Below are 22,561 nucleotides of genomic sequence, written 5' to 3' on the forward strand. Positions count from 1 at the left end.
AGGACAGCCTTTATTTAAAACAAAGGTATAGGAAGAAGGAAGGAGGGAAGACAATTCCAACATAAGAGCAAATAGGAAGCATCTCAAATTAAAAACAAGGCAAAGAAGGAAGCTATGTCTCATACATATACAAACTACTGACTTTGACTGATTATTTACATCCAAACCTTATAAAACAGCATTTCAAGTCAACACTAAAGCCAGTGTTATTAGTTCTTGTTACAAAAAGTTAAAGCTACAAACTTCACATTTTTTAAGTTGTACATCTGCAACAGCATTTATGCATTTTTTTCCAAGTTGATCTGAGTACAAGCTGGTGGAAGAATTTCCTCCCCCCAAACACAAATAAGAACATGGATTCCAAAGACAATGAATATAATCCTGATGAAAACACAAACACAGCGCTTAAGAAAGAATGGGGTGGGAGGGTGTGGAGTGGACAGAAACAGTTTTCTAGTAAATAAGGAACTGCAATCTTTAGAGGCAACATGGTATGCTGGAAAGGGCACTGGAATAAGAATCAGAACTGAATTTGAATCCTGGCTCTGCCATATTCTAGCTATGTGACCTTGAGCAACAGACTTCATTTCTCTGAGCCTGCTTCCTTATCTGTAAAGGAGGACAATATACCTGTATCTTCCAGAGCTATTATGTTTTAAATACCTAGATCTCCCAGAGCTATTATGTTTTAATATAGGATTATTCAGCTTATCTATTTCTTCTTGAGTGAGTTTAGTACTTTGTACTTTCAATTAGTCTATTTCACTTAAATTGTTGAATTTATTAGCATAAAATTGTTCATAAAGTTGTTCATAATATTAGCCTGTAGGATCAATAAAGACCTCTCTCATTCCTGATGTTGCTAAGAGCTACTGAGTTTTAAATGGTATAATAAATTTCTGGCACCTGCTAGGTGCTAAATAAACATTCCCTGGATCAAAATCTGTAGTCTCAAGAAGTTAAGGTTACAGTTCTTAAGTTGCTTCAGAGTATTGCGTCAGTCGGTCTGTCTACCAATCATCCATCCATCCATCCACCCACCCACCCAAACACTCATCCATCAACCCAATGGTTGGGAGAAGGAATAATGGAGAGGGAAAAAATAGAAATCTGCTTAAAAATTATTGATGAGGAAGCAATAAAGATATTCTTAGAGAATTCGAGATTTTTTAAAGACACTATTAGGTGTGGGTCATCGTTTCTTAGAAGGAGAGAACAAGTAGGGGCTCCGAGTTCCCTGGAAGCCTGAGTCACAGGTGCTTGAGCAATGACTGCCACTCAGGGCTCCATTAGTATTCAAGGAAAAACATGACTAGGCTTTGCTCCTCTGCCTTCCTGTCACTAGAAAACAAATACAACTGGTCAGGAAGTTTATCTTATGCAAAAGAAATTGATTTCTGGCAGAAGACTATGTCCAGCTAGAATGAAGAGCAATGCACTTTGTTGGACCAGCATGTTGGGTGCACACATGCTTGAAACAAAATAAACTCCAGGTCAAGATTCAAGAATATTTATGGGGAAAAACTGAAACTTGTTTTACTTAGCTCTAGCTTAGGAAGACAGAAAAAGGGCATTGCCCTCCTGTCTGGCCAAGTGCAAAGTCCTTTTTAAAAAAGCAAGAGGCCGAGGCCGGACTGCTAATTAGCACAGCAGTCGGTGTGGGGGAGTGCCAGCTCCATGATATGGTTTTTAAAACTCACTTGGCTGTCAGACTTGACTACTAATTCAGCTGCTTCCCAGCTTAAAAATGCCCGTTAAGAGTTATTTAGTCTGAGTGAGAAAAGGTGGTCCCTTTATTAAAAAGAGACTTTCCCCTGTAAATGCTGGTCCCATACAGTGATGTTACGAATCCTGGTTCTATCACTTACTAGCTGTACTGCCTTCTCTGAACCTGTTTCTTTGTCTATGAAATGGAGATAAAGTCCTTAACTCACAGAGTTATTGTGAAATTTGGAGCTGACAGAGTCTACTGAGCAGTGTGCCTGGCACATCATGTGGCCAACGAACGCTAGCTGCCATTTACAATTCCAGGGAGACCCTCAGATTGCCCTCTGTTCTCTGTATCTGCCACACAGCTGCTCAACTGGCCAAGCCCTGCAGAACAACTGCCTCTTGCATTTTTTAAAACTTGCTTTAATTGCAAAGAACAGAATCTGGCCACAGAAGAGGAACATTCCCTGCCTTCCCATTGATTCCCAGGTTTGGGAAGCAAAAACAATTCTGGGGTCAAATTTCCGTGTCCTTAGGTGCAACCCAGGCACAGCCCTCTATCTGAGAGGAAGACATATTTGAAAATAAAAACACATTTGCCCTTCCCAACTGTCTCCTCTTTGCCGTGTGACTAAGTGACAGGTGGCTCTGAGCCAGCGCTGCAGAAGGGCTCAGTGCTGTCTTCTGCGAGCCTTCTGCTCTGCTTTTGGCCTTAAATCTGTCTGCACGAGGCCTGTCTGCTATCAGGTAGATGGTGCAGAGGCCATGGAATGGCTGGCACAGGATCTGGCTCCCCTGGGAATCTTTTCATAGCCTCACCCATTGAAGGGACAAAGCAAGAGCAAGTTCCCATTAGCAGGCTTGCCTGGAGTAACTTAACCAAACGTGACACAGGTCTCTTCCCTTGGAGAAGGGGCTGCTCGGTTCAGTGAACGGGGGAGGGAGCAGCCCGAGGTGTAGTCCCAGCTCCCACTTCCACCTGCTTTGTGATTTGGGCCATGCTGCTTGCCCTCTCCAAGCCTCAGCCATACCAGATGACAGCTAGGGTCCCCTCCCGCTCTGGCTTCCACGTGTCTGGGTTGAGCCTCCTGGAGAACAAATCTTAGTCTGACATTCACTATCCTTTCCAGACCCCTTAGCAGTAAAATAAAAAAGTCACATATTTGAATGTGGATCACGAAATCAATGCCCGCTACCCGTCTGTAAGGAATGCAGTGCAAAATGCCACACGTGTGACCTTCACATGAACAATGAGAACTTCAAAGCCCTTTCCCTTTTGTGGACTGATCATAGCCCCGTGTTTGCTGGGAGATCCTAGCAGGCCTGTCCCCTCACTGGGTCACGTCTCCTCTTAAGGCACTGGGCAGGATCTGTGCTGTGACTCAGGCAGTCGGGAGAGTGGAGGTGGATAAAAGGCGCTGAAACCACAAAGGCCAATTTGCAGAGAAGGCGCCAGGCTTCTCCTGGGACTCAAAGTAAACAGGACTCTCAAGGCTTTCCCTTGAGCGCCACCAGCAGCTCCGGGAGCTAGGGATGACCCACGCAAGGCTGAAATGTGGTGAAAACTGGCCCGGACCTAATTTTTAAATAAGCAGCCCTGCAAAAGGGTGAGGTTGGCTCCTGGGAGTGGAGTGGAGTGGCCCCATGGCCCCAGTGTGCCTGTCCTCTGTTCCACAGTACCATAATCTCACAGAAAAGAGGCAAACTGCTTAGAACTGTACCTGTACAGAGATGCCACCACACTGAGTGGGGAATCTAGTTACAATTTACACATATATGCATATTTATAGTTTTTAAAAAGTCTTCCAGAGAGAACAGCTGAAAGCTATTGGGAGAAGAAAAACCAAAGACAATGTAAAACTCTCCCAGCTACCATAGGACTAGGCGTCTCTGTGCCTGGGGTTTGAAGCTCTGAGTTTAAAAGTGCCCATAGAAGTCCTTTGAGATAATAAACCTGACCGGCTGAGACACTCACACACACCAAGACATCTCGCTCGCTGACCAGCGAGACACCCCTTCCCTCTGGCGCACATTCCTGAGTTCACAAAGGTGCGTGGAGAAGCAACGGCAGAGTGGTGGCTAACGAGCCTGAGCAGCGAGGTCCGAGCTCCCCGAGGGCCGTGTGGGCGTGGGCCCTTCCGCTGGCCTGGCTCAGAAGTTCTGCTGCCGCCGCTTCTTCGCCTCAATGGCATCCAAGATGGGCTGCCGCTTGGACTGGTACTTCTGCCGGATCTCTTCAATCTCCTGCTCCATCATGGGGTCGAGGGCCAAGAGCCTCTTCCGAAGGTCCTCCACTGTCCAACTCTTAAGCTAGAAGAGAAGTGGAAAGTACAGTCACCCAGGGGGAAGGGAGAGAAAAGAACACATGACCACACCGAGTAGGGGTGGCGGTGGTCGAAAAGTGACAGTTCGCTCAAATGACGGCCTGCCACCAAGCTTCTCTGAGACAGTTTATTCCTGTAAGAGTTCCAAGTGCTAATCTCTTTGTGCCTGGACCAAGAACTTAATGAATCATACTTTCATCTCCCCTACCTTTTAAATTCATTGTTAGGCATTAAAATAACAGCGACTTGATGTATGCAAACTAATGGTTGTCTCCTCGTTCTGTCCGACCCAGGAGATGGGCATCTGGACACCACACCAATGAGACGATGCAGACTAAGGGGCAGATGCTCTCTCCTCGCCACCAGGGTCATACTAATTAATCATCGCTAACATTTACTGGGGGTAAATCATACGCCAGACCCCACTCTAAGCACTTTCTATGGATTATCTAGATAAGCATCTTATAAACACAATCCAGGGGTGGGGGGATTGGAGAAACCCTGAAACTTCTGAGAATCCATCACCCACAGAAGAAAATAGGAGTCGATACATAAGTTAATAACAATGGCTAGCACATATAATGCTTCACATCCACATTTGATTCATCTAATCCTTGAAACCCTATGACTTGAGCACGTCATTATCTCCAAGTTACAGATGAACAAGCGAACGAAGAGAGTGGCTAAGTGCCCTGCCAGTGTCTCACAGCGAGTAAGCGGCAGAGTCTAGATTCAAATCCAGAGTCCAAGCTCTTGCTCTTAAACTGGCATCGCAGGAGGAGCAGACGCCCAAAGCACAGGCTTCACAACCAACTCCACGCGTCTGAAACACGGCTCTGCCTCTCGCAAGTGCTGTGAGACTCAGGCAAGCTGCCCACCTCTCCGGCCTTCCTCACCTACAGAAGTGGGACAGCAATGCCTCATGTTGCTCAGTAGAACTGCGAGCACAGCGCCTGGTAGACTGTGTGCTTAGAGATGGCACTGCGTGCGACAGCCCAGCCTCCTCACTGAAGCCCAGGAGCGCGCCGTGCTCAGCCTGTGTCTGCAGCTGCTGGGCGAGTGGCTTGGCTGCGTATGGATGGAGTCTTCACTGAAACCAAGCAGGGCCAGTCCTGGCTGGCAGGGGGGAATGAATGCAACATTGTCCACAGCAGGTGGTGATAAAGTCTGTGAGCTCACAACCCTTTTAATAGGTATCGGTTTTAAGAACTCAAAAGGCTCACTCAAATCTTAGAGAGATTTATGGAATCATCACCTCCCTCGGCCCCTTCCTGAGGCCCCAACAGGGAAGTGGTACAGGAAGGAGGGTGAAGGAGCCTTTCTGTCCCCCTTCCTTTAGGGGGTGGGGTGTGAGCGAGTGTGGAGTGCTACAGTGGCCTCCCCAGAAATGGTTTAGTGACCTGTCACCACAGGAATTTCCCTTGGCCCCACTACAGGGAGGTTGTCTGAGAAGTGAGAAAAGCCTAACAGTTCAAGACCAAAGGTCCTTTGTAATGTGAGAATGGAAAGACCTGAGAGTGTGGGGAAATGATGGAAAAAATGCAACTTCCTTTCCAGGCTGTAGTTTTATACCATCTAGGAGGTTGGTGCTCTTGGCCCAGGGATACCCCAAAAAGTGATGCTTGCTTATTAGTCTTTAGCTTTTCTAATTCCTTCTGCAGAGAACACCCCAGCTTAAACTGCTGATACTGAATATGACTGGTAGTTAGGGACTTCCCCTTTCAGATCACAGATCCTAAATCTCTACAGGCTGTGTAACCCTGGACAAATAACTTCACCTCTTTGAGCCTCAGTTTCGTCCTCTGGAAAACAGACAATACCATTTCCTCCATCCTTGGGCTGTAATGAGGACTGGATGAGTTAAGGGTGCGATGTTCTCAGAACTTCATACAGTACATACGTAGCAGATGGTAAGCATTCCAAAAATGACAGCAGTTATCACTGTTATTTCTATTACCTTTGCTCTTATTATTATTGTTAATATTATTAAAAGACTCTATTAATGTCCATAAACAAACTGCTTCTGTAACCTCTGATGTAAGCCAACATCAAACAAGTAAAAAAAGAAAATATTCTACACTATTTTGAGCTAACATGTCTAAGGGTTGGCACTTTCCCGCAATGCCCATTAAACTTATACTTATAGTTCAACGAAATATTTTTCATCCATCCACCCATTTATCAAATATTCACTGAACACCTACTCTGAGCCAGGCACTGTCCGGGGCACATAGGATAGACGGAGAGAGAATCCTGTGGTGACAGGTCACTGAACCCCTTCTGAGGAGGCCACTGTCGCCCTTCACACTCCCTCACACCCCACGCCTGAAAAGAAGGCTGGAGTGTTTTCTTTTTCAGTGAAAAACAAAACAAAATCAGTGCCCTTCTGAAGCTAACACTTTAGTGAGGAAAGACAGACAAATAAAACACAGTAAATTCCTCTTACATTAGAAGGTGATATGGACTTTGGAAAAAAAATACAGTGAAGGAAGAGGAGTTGGGAACTGGGAGGGGCGACTTGCTTTTTATCCACTGTTAGGATGAAGAATCAACTGCCGAATGAAGAAATGTGGGTTAGTAGAGCTGCACTGGCTTTCCAACTCGTTCTTTGACTCAAGGCAGCCCCTCTCCTCCGTACACCTGCCTCCCTCTGGGTGAGAAGGGCTGCCTAAAAGACCTCAAAGCTCTTTTTAGACTCAACGTCTCTCAAAGTGTGATCCATGGATCACCTGCACCAGAATCACTTGGTAAAAATACAGACTCCTGAGCCCCAAGCCAGAGCTATTTGATCACACAGGAGATGAGGCACAGGACTGCATGCTAAGGAAGCTATGCAGGTGTGTCTGATAAATCCTCATGTTTGGTAAGCATGATTCCCATCTTCCTTCTTGTTTTCCCAGTAGCAAAGTTCTCACAAAATAATTGGCCGGCCTCTGGTGGAAAGCTTCTTCTAGGTTTCCGATTATGCAGCTTTTTTCCCTTGATGCTAACTGGGGGCAACAATGACTTCCTCTGCTTTATCTCAGCCACCTTCAGACCAACTGACCTGCCCAGAGGCCTTTGGGGCTTAAGTTACACCTGACCTATTAGAACACAGCCAGCCAGTCACTACTAATGACTCGGTCACACCATCCAGATATGGATTTTTCTGAAAACAAGCTGAGAGAATGGTTTTATGGCGCCAAGTATAGCATTTCACCTTCCTGGTCATTGGTAGCATAAATAAATTTCAAGTGTTTTTCTTGCAGTAAAATAACCGTGGTTCTACAGTTTTGCTACAGCAAATTCTCAAATTGGCCATGTGGGTAGCTTGAGCTGTTGTCACGAATTAATGGAAATGCCACCATTTAGTATGTCATCTGTCACCCATGGTTTAGAGCCCTCTCTGTACTGTGACTCTCACATTTACATCTCTAGACCAAAATTCTCCTCTGAACCCCAGGCTCACACGTCTAGATCAGTTCCTACTGGACATCTCAGTCCCCAAAGATCTTGTGTAACTTGGCCGCTTATCACATCTACAACAACGCTCTGGAGTCCTCCCCCTTCCTCACTCCCAACCTCCTCCCTACTGCCCAGTCTTCCCCACCTCAGGGTGCTCAAGTCATCCCTGATTCTTCCCTTTCCCTCACCACCCCTCTGCCCATGTCCAATCCTTCACTCTAATCTCTGAAATACTGGTACAGCTCAAATCCAACCACGTTTTTCTCCAACCCCTCAAATCAGGCCACCATTATTTCATAGCAACAAACATAATTAAACATAGAGAAATGGGTTAGATCACTTCACCCTTGTTTCCCACTACACGTAGAACAAAACCCAACAACTCACCAGGGCTACAAAGGCCCACATCTCTGGCCCCACTGGCCTCTCTGACTTCATCACCTACTGCCCACCCCCATCGCTTTGCTCAGAACCCTCTTGCCACACTTTATTTTAGATCCTCAAACAGGTCACACTTTTTCTGGCTTCAAGGGAAATGATCTTTCTGCCTTGATGGCTCACCTCCCCTGTCCCCTCGTCCCCTCAACTTCATCCTTGTCCCTTAGGCCTTAGCTCAGAAGTCCCATTCTCTGGCCATTTAATCTAGAAAGGTCATCTACTTTCCATTATTCTCTATCTCAGCCCCAAGTTTATTTCCTTCAAAACAGCCATGGCACCTTGTAATCATGTTCATTTGTCTCTCTTGCCAGGATGAAAGTTCCACGGGGGCAGTGGCTTTGTTTTGTTCGCTATGCTAAGCATGACACTGGCTGAAGGAATGAAAAAAGTGCCCTTTGTTTCCAGTCAAACAATAAAGGAAGCCATAGAAATCAAGGCAGCAGGCTTCCCTTGAGCACCACCCCTGCAACAAGGCTCTGGGCGAGATGCTGAGAGGACTGGGTGTGGAACAAGGAGTGCGTTCCCTCAAGGAGCTTACATTCCTCACAGCATTCTTTTGAAGGAAGTCTTTGCTCACTTGATTAAAATTGCTATGTTTTATACTGACTGATAAGAAAGTAGGTGTCCAATCTTGGCTTAGTCAGCAATAAAGGGCATGCCCAAATTAAAAAAAAAAAAATTACTACTACAAGAAACACACATTGGAAAGAACGAGATAATCAGAAGAATAAGACGCTACCCTTCTGGACAAGACAAAATGAATGCCGAGCCCAGAGCCACAGGCTCATTACTGAAGGTGGGTTGTGCTGAACAGACCAAACACGGAGATTTGGGCTCTCTTCCCGGGAGAGGTCACAGAAGGATGGAGAAAGTAAAACATGCCTCTTACTCGTGGTCATTTAGAATTCCCTGACTGCTCGGGAAAATGGCAAGGGGGCGCTCCGAGTGTGAGAGAAAGCACTGGTGTTTGAGGTCACTTTCACTCACTCCTGTCCAATAACCGCCTAGACGGCACCCACCATGGCCTGTGGCCCTGACGGATGTCTGCCACATGTCTGAGCAAGTAAAGGTAACACATATGCAGATGAGATTTCTCTGAAACAATGAGGCCTCTGAAAATGTTATATCTAAGGTAGGCATTTTTTTTTTCAATCCGAAATTCAGCCTTCCTCGGTTTCAGCAGGATACAATACTGTCTTACTACTGATTTTACACATAAATATGGAAGAAATAGGTTAATTACATGAGCACATACTGTGTGTTCGGCGTGGAGCAAGCACTTTCTGTCTGCCCTATTTCATTTAAGCCATCTGTAAGGTAGATACCATTATTGTTCTCCTTTTACAAATGAGGCCAATGAGGATAAGAGTGGGCAAGTAATTCCGCCAAAGTGAAACAGCAAAGAATTGGAAGAGAGAAACCAAGATGGCGGCATAGGTAAAAACCAGAAATTGCTGCCTCCCACAACAACTTCAAAAATACAACTAAAAGACAAAACGGACATCATCCAGAACCACAGGAAGGCTGGCTGAGTGGAAATTCTACAACTAGAAGGAAAGAGAAAAGCACACTGAGACTCAGAGGAGCTGCGGAAGTAAAGTGCAGAGGATTGGAGGCACGCGCGGAAAGGGCTGGCAACTGAGAACTCGGTTGTCTTTTTTAATCGGGAGGGAGACACAAGCTCCCCACTGCTCTGAACTCCAGTTCCGGGCTAGTCTCTGGGGACCCAGACTCATATGGGGAGAAACTGGACTGTCTGGAAGTGGGCAGAACTCGGAACTTGAGGGCGGCTTTCTCTCAGAGGTGCTTGCAGCGATTACCGGGACACTGAGACCCTGGGCCTCTTAGGGCAGGACTGAGGATCAGCCATAGCTGCTTGCTCCGCGCTGTTGATTCCCTGAAACCCTGCCCCACCCAAGCTGTGCACAGAGGCTTCTGAATATGAATGCCCTGGCCCTTTGCAATCTGAAAAGTGCCTAACAAACTGCAGCTGGGCCAGACAGACCCAGAACTTCCAAGAGAAGGCCCAAGGCCCCACAGCTGCTTGCATTGCTTCACAGCTGGGCCTCATCTGGGCACCTCCAAACCCTAAAAAAGGAAGGGGAATCTGCAGATCTCTCCATAGCTCCTGCTGGGTAGCCTCAGGTAGAGGCTAAATTAGCACCTCCTTAGATCCAAGAGCCAGTGTACCCAGTGGTCAGAGTGGGACCATCCAGATCACAACTCCTCAGATCCATAAGGGACACACTCAGGGGGCAGACTCAGTGAGCACCAAAGCCCCACTGAAGCATGTCTTGCCCCAGAAGGGTGTCTCCAGCACAGAAGTTCTCCCACTGCAGACACAGCTGATTCTCACAGCCAGTTGGCCTGGAGGTCAATTCCTCCCAGTGATACCAACAACAATCAAGGCTTAACTACAACAAGACTGTGCACACAGCCCACAAAGGGGTGCACCAAGAGTGTCCACCTCAGGTAATTGGGGAGGCTGAGCCACTGGGCCCTATAGGACACCTAGCACACAAAGCCACTCTATCAACACAGGGAAGCATAAAAAATGCAGAGACAAAGAAACAGGTCACAAATGACAGAAATGGAGGAAAGCAAACTATTGGATATAGAGTTCAAAACCACACTTTTAAGGTTTTTCAAGAATTTTCTAGAAATTGCTGATAAATTAGTGAGACACTGGAGGATATGAAAAAAGACCAACTAGATATTAAGCATACACTGACTGAAATAAATACTGTTGTCCTGTACTGGACAATGGGGAAGGTGAGACACATGCTAGATCTGCCCAAGGGCAGAGCTCCCATGAACCCAGGTCCATCTGACTCGAAGCCGGTGCTCTTGCCCCTAGACCTGTCCCAGAGCGTTTCTGGAAATGAGTCCATGTTAGTGGCCAACGTGGGAAGGCTGACACTACATTCATCTGATGACCTTCACATTAGAAAATGCCACTGCTCAGCAACGTTAGTGATGTCGGTAAGTTAGGCGACTCTCTGGATTTGGTTTCCCCATCTGTGAAACGGATGAATGATCTGCCTCCTTGCTGCCTTTCCTCATGTAAAAATACCAGTGCCTGGCATGTGCCTGCTGAAGTGCAGTGACTCAACTCAAGGCGAACATTATTCAAATCTAATCGACTGACTTTACTGGCAGCTCTACTAGGCCGGAACACTGGTGGGCAACAGCTGTTGGAGAAGCAGACAGGTCTAGGGGCAAGAGCACTGGCTTCAGGTCAGATGGACCTGGTTCATGGGAGCTCTGCCCTTGGGCAGATCTAGCATGTGCCTCACCTTCCCCATTGTCCAGTTCAGGACAACAGTATTTATCCTACCAGGGAGGCTGCGAGGCTTAGAGGTATTGGGAAATATATAACGTAGTGTCTGGTGCACACCAGAATGAAATTGGGTAAACTGGCAGCTGCCTCCTTAAATTCTTTTCTAGAAAATGGGGGAAACAAGTGAGTAACAGAAACAGTAAGAACTGAGCTTGATGTGCTCTACATACAGTGCAGGACACACAACATACATAGAGGTGTCACTAAAGAACTGCGTATGGAAATCCCACATCAGATGAATCTGGTTTGTGTCCTCTGACATAGCAAAATCCTCAGATTCTAGCAATAGCACGAATACAGAAGGCTAATGGGAACAGATTTCTGCTTTGCAACAGTGAATTATGAATTACACCATGTCAATGTCGGTTGCACAACTGGCCTGGAGAACAACTGAGAAGATCAGGCTGATGTTTCATCACAAGTGAGGACTCAAAGAAATGACACTATTGGCCTGGAAATCAGCAGAGTCAGGCTAAACTAAGTGCATCAGAATGTATAACAGGGCTTCACCTGCCTTAGCTACACGCCCATATGAACAAACAGGTCTGGTACTCATCCCAGGTACAGGGTTTAGACCTATTTCAAAGTTCAGCTCCTCTGCTGCGAGGAAATCTCACCTCTGAACTCTATTATGCAAATAGTATCATTAGCTGTCCCTAAAAAACAACCAAAGAGAGACTTGCCAAAGCTTTAAGGACAAACTTCAATTCTGTACAGACTGAACTCGAGCACTCTCTATTCTGTGCCCAGTGTCACAAACAAGATTTCTCAAACACATCACCCCTCTGGACAGGTGAGTCAGGCTGATGCCCTGTCACAGGTAATGGTGTGGCCAACCGAAGGAAAGAACACACCTCGGGAATTTAGCAAGATGGTAAGGAAGCTTGATAGAGGCTAAAGAGTTAAACGAAGCCACAACACGCCATCCCATATCTTCAACACCAGCCCTTGAAGGTTAGCAAAAGAGCAACAGAGAAAATGCACGAAGGCTGTCCTAAAGGCATCGAGGGCATTGATTCCGCCACTGAGGATACCCTCTCTTGTCTCTGGGAGTGGGCTCCAGCCTGGGGAGAGGTGACTTTAGTAGACTCCCAGGTGAGGCAGTAATCTTTCAGCGGATGAGTAAGAAGATAGTCAAACAACAAAGCAAGGAAGCTGACGGGTCAGATCACAACTGTGCAGACTAAATACGCACCAAGCCAGAACCCTCAATTTCAAAAGATACTGCTCCTTTAATGAACCTTGTGTAAGTTTTAATGAGTGATTTCCTCTGATTCAAATTGTGGTCATACCAAATTTTGCTTCATCAGGCCCTTATAAAATCTTCCTAATGCTTCTCCAATAAGGAAGAAAAGTTGTAAAACTATATCAACTAAAGATTACTTCAACTCCATTTTGAGTTTATGATGATTTCAAATAAATACATGGAATTGTTATCAGAATTCCAACCAAAGAAAACATGACTGCATGTATATAAAATATGTACCAAGAAGACTGGAATGAAACTCAGACCTCAAATCTGGGTAAAAGCAAAGAAACCGTCCTAACCGGTTTGGCTCAGTGGATAAAGCGTCGGCCTGTGGACTGAAAGGTCCCAGGTTCAATTCTGGCCAAGGGCATGTACCTTGGTTGCAGGCACATCCCTAGTAGGAGGTGTGCAGGAGGCAGCTGATTGATATTTCTCTCTCATCGATGTTCCTAACTCTCTATCCCTCTCCTTTCCTCTCTGTAAAAAATCAATAAAATATGTATTTTTTTTTAAAAAAAGCAAAGAAACCTGTCTGCAAGCAGGCCTGCTGACACAGTGACAAGTGTCAGCTGACTGGCTTCAACCAACACAAAGACTGAATCCAGAGAGCCTCCCACCTAGCGAAGGGAGGCTCGGATGTACAGTGTGCGTGTGGCGTATAAAGAACATGATTTGATAAATGGTATAAACCAAAAGACAAGAAGCAAAAATTTTTTTTTTCTTGAAACAAAGAGGTTTTACTGTAATATATATTGCTTGCATACTGTTACTTATTTGTGACTCATTGAGAACAATCCTCAAGTTTACACTGGCAGAGTTAATTTCTGAACTAGTACTTTTGCACGCTTAGAATTTACTCTATCTCTGCTCGGCATGAACTTTCACAACTTACTCGGAATATCACAATGCACCTGCTTTTTGTTACTGTAATTTTCTTTTTGTTCTGTGAGTTTTAGAAGAGCCTTTGGCCAAAAGTAATAAAATTTTGACTAAATCCATATTTTTTTCCTTCCCTCATGACTCTGGCTTTCCACAGCAAGAACCCATAAAGAACTTTCATACCACCAATACAGAAGAGCAATGGTTGTCACAAGGTGTTGCATTGCTACTATCCAGCATTAAATCTTTAATTATATAGATGTAGCGAGTACCTTCTCCGTGTCAGATACTTGTGCTAGGCCTGGAGGAGGCATCAGTAGGGAAGGTAGGGGTGTGTTAAGTAAGGGTGTGTACAGGACAAAGTATATGGCAGGATTCCTTTACACTAGAAGTGGAGATAAATGAGGTACATAAGTTATGAAAACAAGCTACAATCTGGCATTGCTAAGTGCCTAATGATGGCTAGTATTAATGAGAGCTACCTTTAACTGAGTGCTATGTGCTGGCAATGCGCTCAGCACTGTACATGCATTGTCTCATGTAATCCTCAGAATAGTCTATGAAATAAGTAGTATAATCCCATCTCACAGGGGTGGATACTGAGGTTCAGAGATACAGGAATTTGCTCACAGCCCTAAAGCCAGTAAGTGTAGGTGGCTGAGTTAGATGTGAGTCCCAGCATGTCCAGCTGTTAAAGCCAAGCTGACTCTGTGTCAAGTCAATACGTGCTATAGGAGCTGAGAGAAGAAAGCATCCCTGTGGTCAGAGTCTCTGAGAGAAAGAGCTTACCTTTTTAGACACTTATAATACAAAGAATGGATGCACTCTCTAACTTAGGGGAAATCTGAACTGTAGAATTTTAAAAAATAAAACACAAATCTTATTTCAAGTAATGATCACGCTTGAGATACAGGGCACTAATAAAATCAGGTTAAATACAGGGTGGGGCAAAAGTAGGATTACAGTTGTGAGTACGTGAAACAGTTTATTCTTGTATTATAATTTAGTAATTATTGTATTATTTTCCATTCAAACAACTATAAACTTACTTTTGCCCCACCCTGTAAATAAAAGGATTTATGAGTGCATATGTCAATAATAATATAGCCATTCAAAATTCCTCAAAATATGGCAGGTGCCATATTTCCCCACACCGCCATGCTTCTGCCAAATAGAATTCTGTCTTTGGTTTAGGGAATGCCCATCCAACCTCCCAGCCCAGCTCAAACCCCAGCTCCTCTTTCTCACTGACTGCCGTTTTCTTTCATAAAGTGGGGGCCTACTTAAGAGTAGGAACAATGTCTAATATATTTTCAGTCAGGCCAGCAGAAAAGAGTTCTCAATGAATATATAATAAAGAAATAGATCCTTAAGCTTTAAGCCCTTAGTTGAAAATGACCTTTTACTGGGTTCCCTCAATTATTAGTAAGATGCTAGACTTCCAAGAAGCTAGAAAATCTATAATCAACACTTAAGTCTAAGAGTATCATATAAGTTGTTAAATAAGGTTATATCAATTGGTCCAAACTGACCCAAGCATGCCAAAATCAAAACGAATAGCTCATCCAGTGTCATGATTGCAATAAAGCTATAAGGAAAAATGGACATAAAAATATCTCTAGTCTTGGTTGCTCATGATTGTTTTTAAAGAAAAATTCTACTTTAAGGGTAGCTCTAAATTGGTTTATAAATTTCACACTGAAGGAAGCCAAACTGTGAGAGGAAAATTTTCAGAAAGTTAGCAAACACAGAGCTTAGAATAAGTAAATCTCTGAGGATACCTGAAAATGTTTAAAGAAGGCAGAGCACAAGAATAGGGCAGAATATGATGTTCCTGATATTTGAAAGGACTGAAGAGTGATGTCAAAAGTATCAGCATTCTTGCAGTGCTATTAATCTTTCAGAAGATGGAATACCTAAACAGCAACCTTACCGAGCTGCTGTTTTAACACAGCTTAATAATTCAGGAAAGGAGCTAGCTGATCACGTAAGAATCCCTGCAAGCGGTGTCTCTGTACTTTCTCGGGCTGGAAATTTCCAAGGTAACAAAAGGGCCAGGCTTTCCCCCCTCATCTTGCCAAACAGAAGAAACCCAAAGAATCCCAAGCAAATCTGAAAGTTACAATGCAAACTGATCCCACTTTACGTAATAGAGGGAGTCTTAAAAGGTAGATTCTGACTAAATAGGATCCAATTTAAATACACTAAAAGGACAAACTGCTTACAGAAAACTAGTTAAAAATGCAAATAAAATTCTCTGAGTAAGCTATTTTGCAGGCCTAAATTTTTACAATTTGGACTTGCTTAAACTGGGAAAACTTGTAAGCACTCAATCTCTGGAGAGTATATAAAATCCTCTGTAAATAAGCCCTACTGCTGGGAACACTCATGCCATGAACGGTCAGAGATTTATCAACTAAACACTCCCCACAGAAATATCCCCTCAATAGCCTTTGAGAAAAAAGAATTCTGCAAAAGAAGCAGATAAGTTCTATCTTCAAGACATGTCAGAATTTTTCTGCAATGGCTATCAAGCCCTGTCAAAAACAGAAATCAGGTCTAGATAGGGTGGTGTGGGGTGTGTGTGTGTGTGTGTGTGTGTGTGTGTGTGTGAGAGAGAGAGAGAGAGAGAGAGAGAGAGAGAGAGAGAGAGAGAGAGAGAGAGGAGCGAGATTTTTTATTCTGCCAGAAACACACAACTACCTAATAGGGATTTCTGTCTTTTTTTTATTTTTCTGATTTAAGACTGTCTAAAAAAGATAAGTGTATTCCTATTCTGCAAAAGTATTAATAAGTATATGCCCCAGATACTTTGGGACAGTCCTTTATTCTTTTCAACAAATGTTTAATTGGTATGAATAACAAATGTGATTTAATTTGTGACATGGTAATACTCTTCAAATGTGTATAAATTCACACCAGAAAAAATTCTCTGTAAGAACCATTACCTAGTTTTTTGGTTCAGAAAGGATGATCATCATCTTCCTAGCAGTAGGCTCATCTAAGCTCAGAGTTAAAATGCTTAGCTTCTCTGATATAAGACTGTTCTTTAAAATTTGTATCCTAATTATTTTCTATAAAGAACTAACATCATGAAGAAAGAAACTAACTCCAATCTGGGGTCTGATAGACGGCTTGGAATCTACAATGACAGGGAAAGGGGAGGAAAAAGAAAAGAAAATTATGTTAATAAATAAAAAATATTAAGAACAGAGAGAGTATATTAGTCATTAATTTATTATCTCTTTGCTCCAAATGCACCTTTCTATATATTCTCTATGATAAATAACAGAATCCCTTTCCGCACTTCTTCTAAGTCTGGCAGCCCTGTCAACATGGACACCAGAGCCCCCACATAGCTTGCCCAGACTCCCAGTGTACACCCATGTCTCTGGCTGCTGATTGCCTGCTTCTCGCCGGCACTCTGAGGGTAGCCTATGGCTTGCCCAGAGCTTTTGGGCCACATCTGGTTTAGCCAAATCAGCGAACTCCTCTGCTATGCCATGGGCTAAACCCGACCTTCTCCACTGAGTTCTGAACCCCAGGTAGTTTGTCCTTCATTGAGTATGCCCCGCAGTCCTACGGAACCATATAGTTTCCCTCTATCTTAGTTATTACTCTTTTCTCACAGTTAATAATTCCTTGTGTTAAACTTCTGTTTAACCTACTGTGTGGTTTCTATCTCCAGACTGGACCCAGACTACTACAGGGAGAAAGAACACAGTGAGTACACAGGAGAACTTGTTTGCCCACTAACAGAAAAACTTCCAAAATGCACACCCCAAATAAAACCTTAAATATAAAAAAATACCCAAATAATTTCAAATCCAGAATACTCTGGTATGTTTATTTACAGGCCAAGTGCAAAATTAAAATGCGCTCATTTGATCCCACTGAAAACTATATTAATGATGAAAAGATAAATAAATTGTGGCATAGACAGAAAATTGAAGCTACTCAGCAAAAAGAAGCAACAACAGCAGATACATGGAACAATATGCAGGAATCTCAAAACAGCGTGCCAAACGGAGCAGCCAGACACAAAGGACTGTAAACTGTATGACTCCATGCCCGTGGCTTTGTGACAAAACTATAGGGACAAAAACAAGGAATGAGGGAGCTCTTGGGGATGATGGAAACATTCTATATTTTGATTATGGTGGTATTGAACCTTACACTTCAACGGAACAAATATAAAATATATACAAATATATAAATTAAACCTCGACAAACCTGACTTCACAAAACAAAAAAGTACATATCAGAAATTGTAGAAGGTAGTTCAAGTAAGACTTAAAGGGAACAGCTTTACATGCATATATCAGAAAAGAGAGATGACTGAAAATTAATACACTTAATTGTCCAATTGGAGGGGAAAAGACCCAGAATAAACCCACAGAAAAAACATAAATTCATGAATCCAAAAGCAAGGATCAACAAAACCAAAAGCTGGTGCTTTGAAATGATTGGCAGGGGGAAAGGGAGAAAACTCATAAATTTGATCAAGAAAAAAATATATTAGGAATGAAAGGCAAGCTAGAATTACAGATATTACAAATTTTAAAATCCAAAATTTTATGCCAAAAGTTTTTAAAACTTAGATAAAATCAAGATTTCTGGGGGGACCCCTAGATTTATCTGGAATAAAACTAAGAATTCTGGGCCAAAGGACAAAGCAGGATGAGATGCAATGTTAAAATGTGTCCTTATATGACAGAGCCACAGAGCAGGAAATAATCTTGGAAAATAGAGATAGCCATGACATTACTGAGCAGGAAGAAGGGCTTCTCCTGTAAGCAGGATAAAAGGACTAGTTAACTCCCAATTCCCAGTTCTGGCAACGTGACAGATGATTTAGCTCACTCCCAAAACTTCCTCCTGAGAAAGAAGGGGAAATCTCCAGGGGACAGAAACATTGTTTGTATGCCCACCTCGTTTTCTTATAATGCTAACATTGGTCTTCCCAGTAAATCAAGAAGACATAAAGAAAGGTAGTGCACAGGGAGCAGGATTTAAAAGTCCACTGTATAATGATTACATAATAACAATAAGCCCACATTTAAAATCACTTATTAACCATTATTAGCCAGTCACTATGTTAAGCACTTTCTTGTATTACCTCATTTGCTCTTCATTAAATCTTACAGCTATAATTATTAACTTGATTCTAGAGATGCATAGATGGAACATTTTAGGTTTACAGAATTAATCTGCCTGAGGTTATCAAGTGGCAGAGATCAAAACTGAATCTGGCCCTGGCCAAGTGGCTCCATTGATTGAAGCGCCGTCCAGTGCACTAAATGGTTGTGGGTTTGATCCTCGGTCAGAGCACATACCTAGGTTATGAGTTTGATCCCTGGTAGGGGCACATACAGGAGGCAACCGATTGATGTTTCTCTCTCACTGTCTCCCCTCCTCTCTCTCTCTAAATTAATTAAAAAAAACACATATCCTCGGGTGAGGATTTTAATAATAATAATAGTAACAATAATAATAATATAAAAATAAAAGGCTGAAAACTGAATCTGGCTCTGCCTAGTTGGTACTTTTAATGAAACATCACCGAACATCTACAGTTGGTCAGGTGCTTTCACACTTATATAATCTGGCCTCTGTAACAAAGAGCTAGCATAAGGCTGGCAAGGTGTACTCAAGCCAAGTTACCATGATACTAAGTACTGGCTGAAGGCCAAAGACTGGCTCTCTCTATCTGTAAAATGGAAAAGGCAGATGATGCCAACTTTCTGCAGAGCTTCTGTGAGAAACAACCAAACACATGAGTATAAGTTCCCTGGGGAAAATTTTGGCTGAAATTAAAAAAACACAGTATTTTCAGGCAGAACCTTTAAACAGTGATATGGATTACGTCCCAACTTGTGGGATCCAACCTTCTTCTCAGAAATGACCAGAAGTGGTCAGGAAAACACTGGATGACAGCTCTTGTTAGAGATGTAAGAGAAGCTGGAAGCTCCTATTTCTCTGAATGATAGTGTTGGAACAGCTTATTGAGCAAGACAATGGCTTCTAGGAATGTAAGATATACGCCATTTGGCACCTGTGATTCCAGTGAAGCCACATGAAAATGACCTCAGGACAGCACTTCCTAGGGCCCAAGGTGCCAAGATACTATCTGCAGATCTTAGGATCCATATCTGATCTTCTGTTCTAAGCCATGTAGATCTAAATGATTTCTTATCACTAGTCATACTCTCTCTACCCAAATTCACAAAACCCAATGTCTGGATTTAGCTCTTTGGTTCACCATGTGGCTAAGATAAAATCATCCTGCATTTTAACAGCAGACAATAATTGGCCATGAAGAGTGAACTTTAAAGAAGACAGCTGCCAAGCAGTTCCAGAACCAAACAAAGGAAATGAAAAACAGTGTCAAGCTCACACAGACTGATGCCATTGTAAGCAACCTCCTGGGTCACAAACCACTGGCATTTAAGTCTTGCTCTAATTGCCATTTCAATAACTGAGTTAAAAACCAAGCCCAAACCAGCTAGCACGATCCACCAGCAGAGCCAGGCTGCTGTGAGTTCAGACAAAGACGACATTCACTTGCCATGCGGTTTCTCAGAAAGCATATGTAAACAGCAGGTTTCCCTGGCAATTTTGGATATGTATGTCTTTTTCAGACTGCTGTTCTTGGCTGGTTTTCTGAAAGTAAAAAGCACAAGATCTCATTATATCCCAAGTACAAATGAATTCAGCTTTAACATACTTGAAACCCAGCTTTACAGGAAAAGCAAGAAATTTTAAACAAAAATAGTATACCTTGTCAAGAACAATTTAGGACAGTCTTCTCACTAGAAACTTCTCGGCATGGTTACTCAGTAAAGATCCATTAACATGCAACTGGTGTTTACTCTGGCTAGTTCCTGGGCATTCACGTGGCACTGCAGGGTCAGAGACCAAAATACTAATCCTGGTCTCCATTCATCTTTCTTCCAGCACAGGATTATGAAAAGAAACTTGCCAAAGAAAGATTGAAAAGCAAACAAGCATGGAGATAGTCCAGAACAGAAGGCAAAAGTCTGAGAATACAGGGTCAGACATTTAAAATCCCAGCTTAAGTCACACAGTCAACACAAAAAAACCAATCTCAAAAGCAGACACAAGGCTCAACTCCTAAAAAAAACCAGGCCTAATAAGTTAGAATGATCTAAAAGCAACCTAACACCAACCCAAAAAGTTCCAAACACTAATTGCCAAATAAAAGAATGACTAAGTCAATCAAAATAATATAATGTGATGGATTATTATTATGTAACCATGAAAACTAATGATTGTATAATGTTTTTAATGGCATGACAAAATGTTTAGGATATGTTAAGTGAAAAAGTCAAGACACCATATTACACATGTAGAATGACCTCAAATGGTAATATCTAAATATATTACAAGATATACATGTACAATAATATATAAGTATAAAACACTGGAAGCAAATATGTTAAAATGTAAACTGCGATTATTGCTGGGGGTGGTGGAACTGTAGGAGAAATGTTCTTCTCTAAGCTTTCTTCGATTTCTAAACTTTCTACAATGGACATGTATTCTTTTTACAATTAAGAGGGGAAACCAGCATTGCAACATCCTAGAAGAGCAAATCAACACTAAGAAAGAGGACGAAAGCTAACACTTATTAAATGCTTACTGCAGGCCAGGCACTGTCCCAAGTGTTTTACGTGCATTATCTCACTTGACATTTACAACAGTCCGATGAGACAGATGTGACTTTTATCCATATTTGATAGGTAAGGAAACTGAGGACTAGCCAAGTGACATATAGGTGGAGAAGGTGGGTTATGAACCCCAACAGAATGACTCTAGTGGTTTTAACCATTATGTATATCTCTTCTCAACGACAATGGTAGAATCTGCCTTCTTGTCTACAAACTTGACCTAAAAACAAATCTCAATAATAAAATCTAGTTGAAATGACACTATAATAATTTAGGAGAATATGACAAGAGGAATCTGCCAAGGTACTAAGCTACTCAGGTAAATTTTTAAATTAGGAGAACTAAAAGCATCTCTAATTAAAGTTATAGAGAGAATCTCTGTGATCACACAGCACTACAGGTGAAAATATACCGGCTAAATTCTACAATACAGAGAAGGCTAGGAATAACTGTCAAAGAAAGACTTCTCATAGCTGTTCATTAAACTGCCAAGAAAAAAAGAAAATATTTTAGAGCTACAATACTAGGACTTGGACAGAAAGTTTCTGAATCTGCCTTCTCCCTGCCACACCTCTAAAAGTCCCCAACAACAGGAGGCACTGACCACTGAAGGCTAGAGAATAGAAAGAAACTTTTAAGAGGAAAAATAAAAAGCATTGTACCTGATGCCAAATTACATAATCTGCCACAGCCTAGGAGGACCCCTCACACTTTTTTCAGTCCAGCACTGAAGGCCTTTGGTTAGAAATAATCAATTTTGCTTGGCAAAAAGGCATTAAGACACAGAAGTACTTTGGATCAAATTCTGTAGAATCAGCCTATTTGAGATGCATTAAAGTTAATGCCAAAACCAATATGGTGTTCTGTTCACAGCTCCTTTCTAGAAGTATTAAAAGCAGAAAAATACTGAAACTCAGAATTTAAAGTGGAAACTTTCTATAAAAACAAGCCACTTTTAGATACTAGAAGCCATCAAGGTTTGGTAATTCTAAATTCACCATGCATATTAAAAATTGTTGGTTTTTAGGAAAATTGGCTAACTGTTTAGAAAAATATGAAGTTGGATCACTACCTTATAATTTTTTTATATTAAATTATTTCTATTGGTTTTGGGTTTGTTCCTTTTTCAATTCCAAATTATGATCATGAAGATTTTAAAAAATGTTTTTATTAATTTTAGGGAGAGGAAGGGAGAGGGAGAGAGAAACAGAAACATCAATGTTGAGAGAGATGATTTTCTGCCTCCAAGCCTGCAACCTGGGCATGTGCCCTGACCAGGAATCGAACCGCAACCTCCAGGTTCATGGGCTGGCGCTCAACCACTGAGCCATGCCAGCCAGGCACTACCTTACTCTTTACACCAAGACAAATTCCAGGCAGAATAAATATTGGAGAGAAAAAACAAAAGTTTAATATTTTTATAATTGTGGGATGGGAAAAATCTTCTAAACAGGCATAAATTTCTATAAACCACAAAGAAAAAACT

General features: G+C 42.5%; 1 protein-coding gene across 1 annotated transcript in view; it reads right to left on the minus strand.

Moving 5' to 3' along the window:
- STK4 (serine/threonine kinase 4) overlaps positions 1–22,561 on the minus strand; it is an 86,982-nt gene continuing 64,421 nt past the window's right edge. The window contains exon 11 of the mRNA XM_081097892.1: positions 1–4,020. Within this exon, the coding sequence (XP_080954018.1) occupies positions 3,862–4,020 (159 nt within the window). The 3' untranslated portion in view covers positions 1–3,861. The remainder of the gene's footprint in view (positions 4,021–22,561) is intronic.

Source organism: Myotis nattereri (assembly GCF_964212035.1).
Source record: "Myotis nattereri genome assembly, chromosome: 8".
NCBI classification, from domain to species: domain Eukaryota; kingdom Metazoa; phylum Chordata; class Mammalia; order Chiroptera; family Vespertilionidae; genus Myotis; species Myotis nattereri.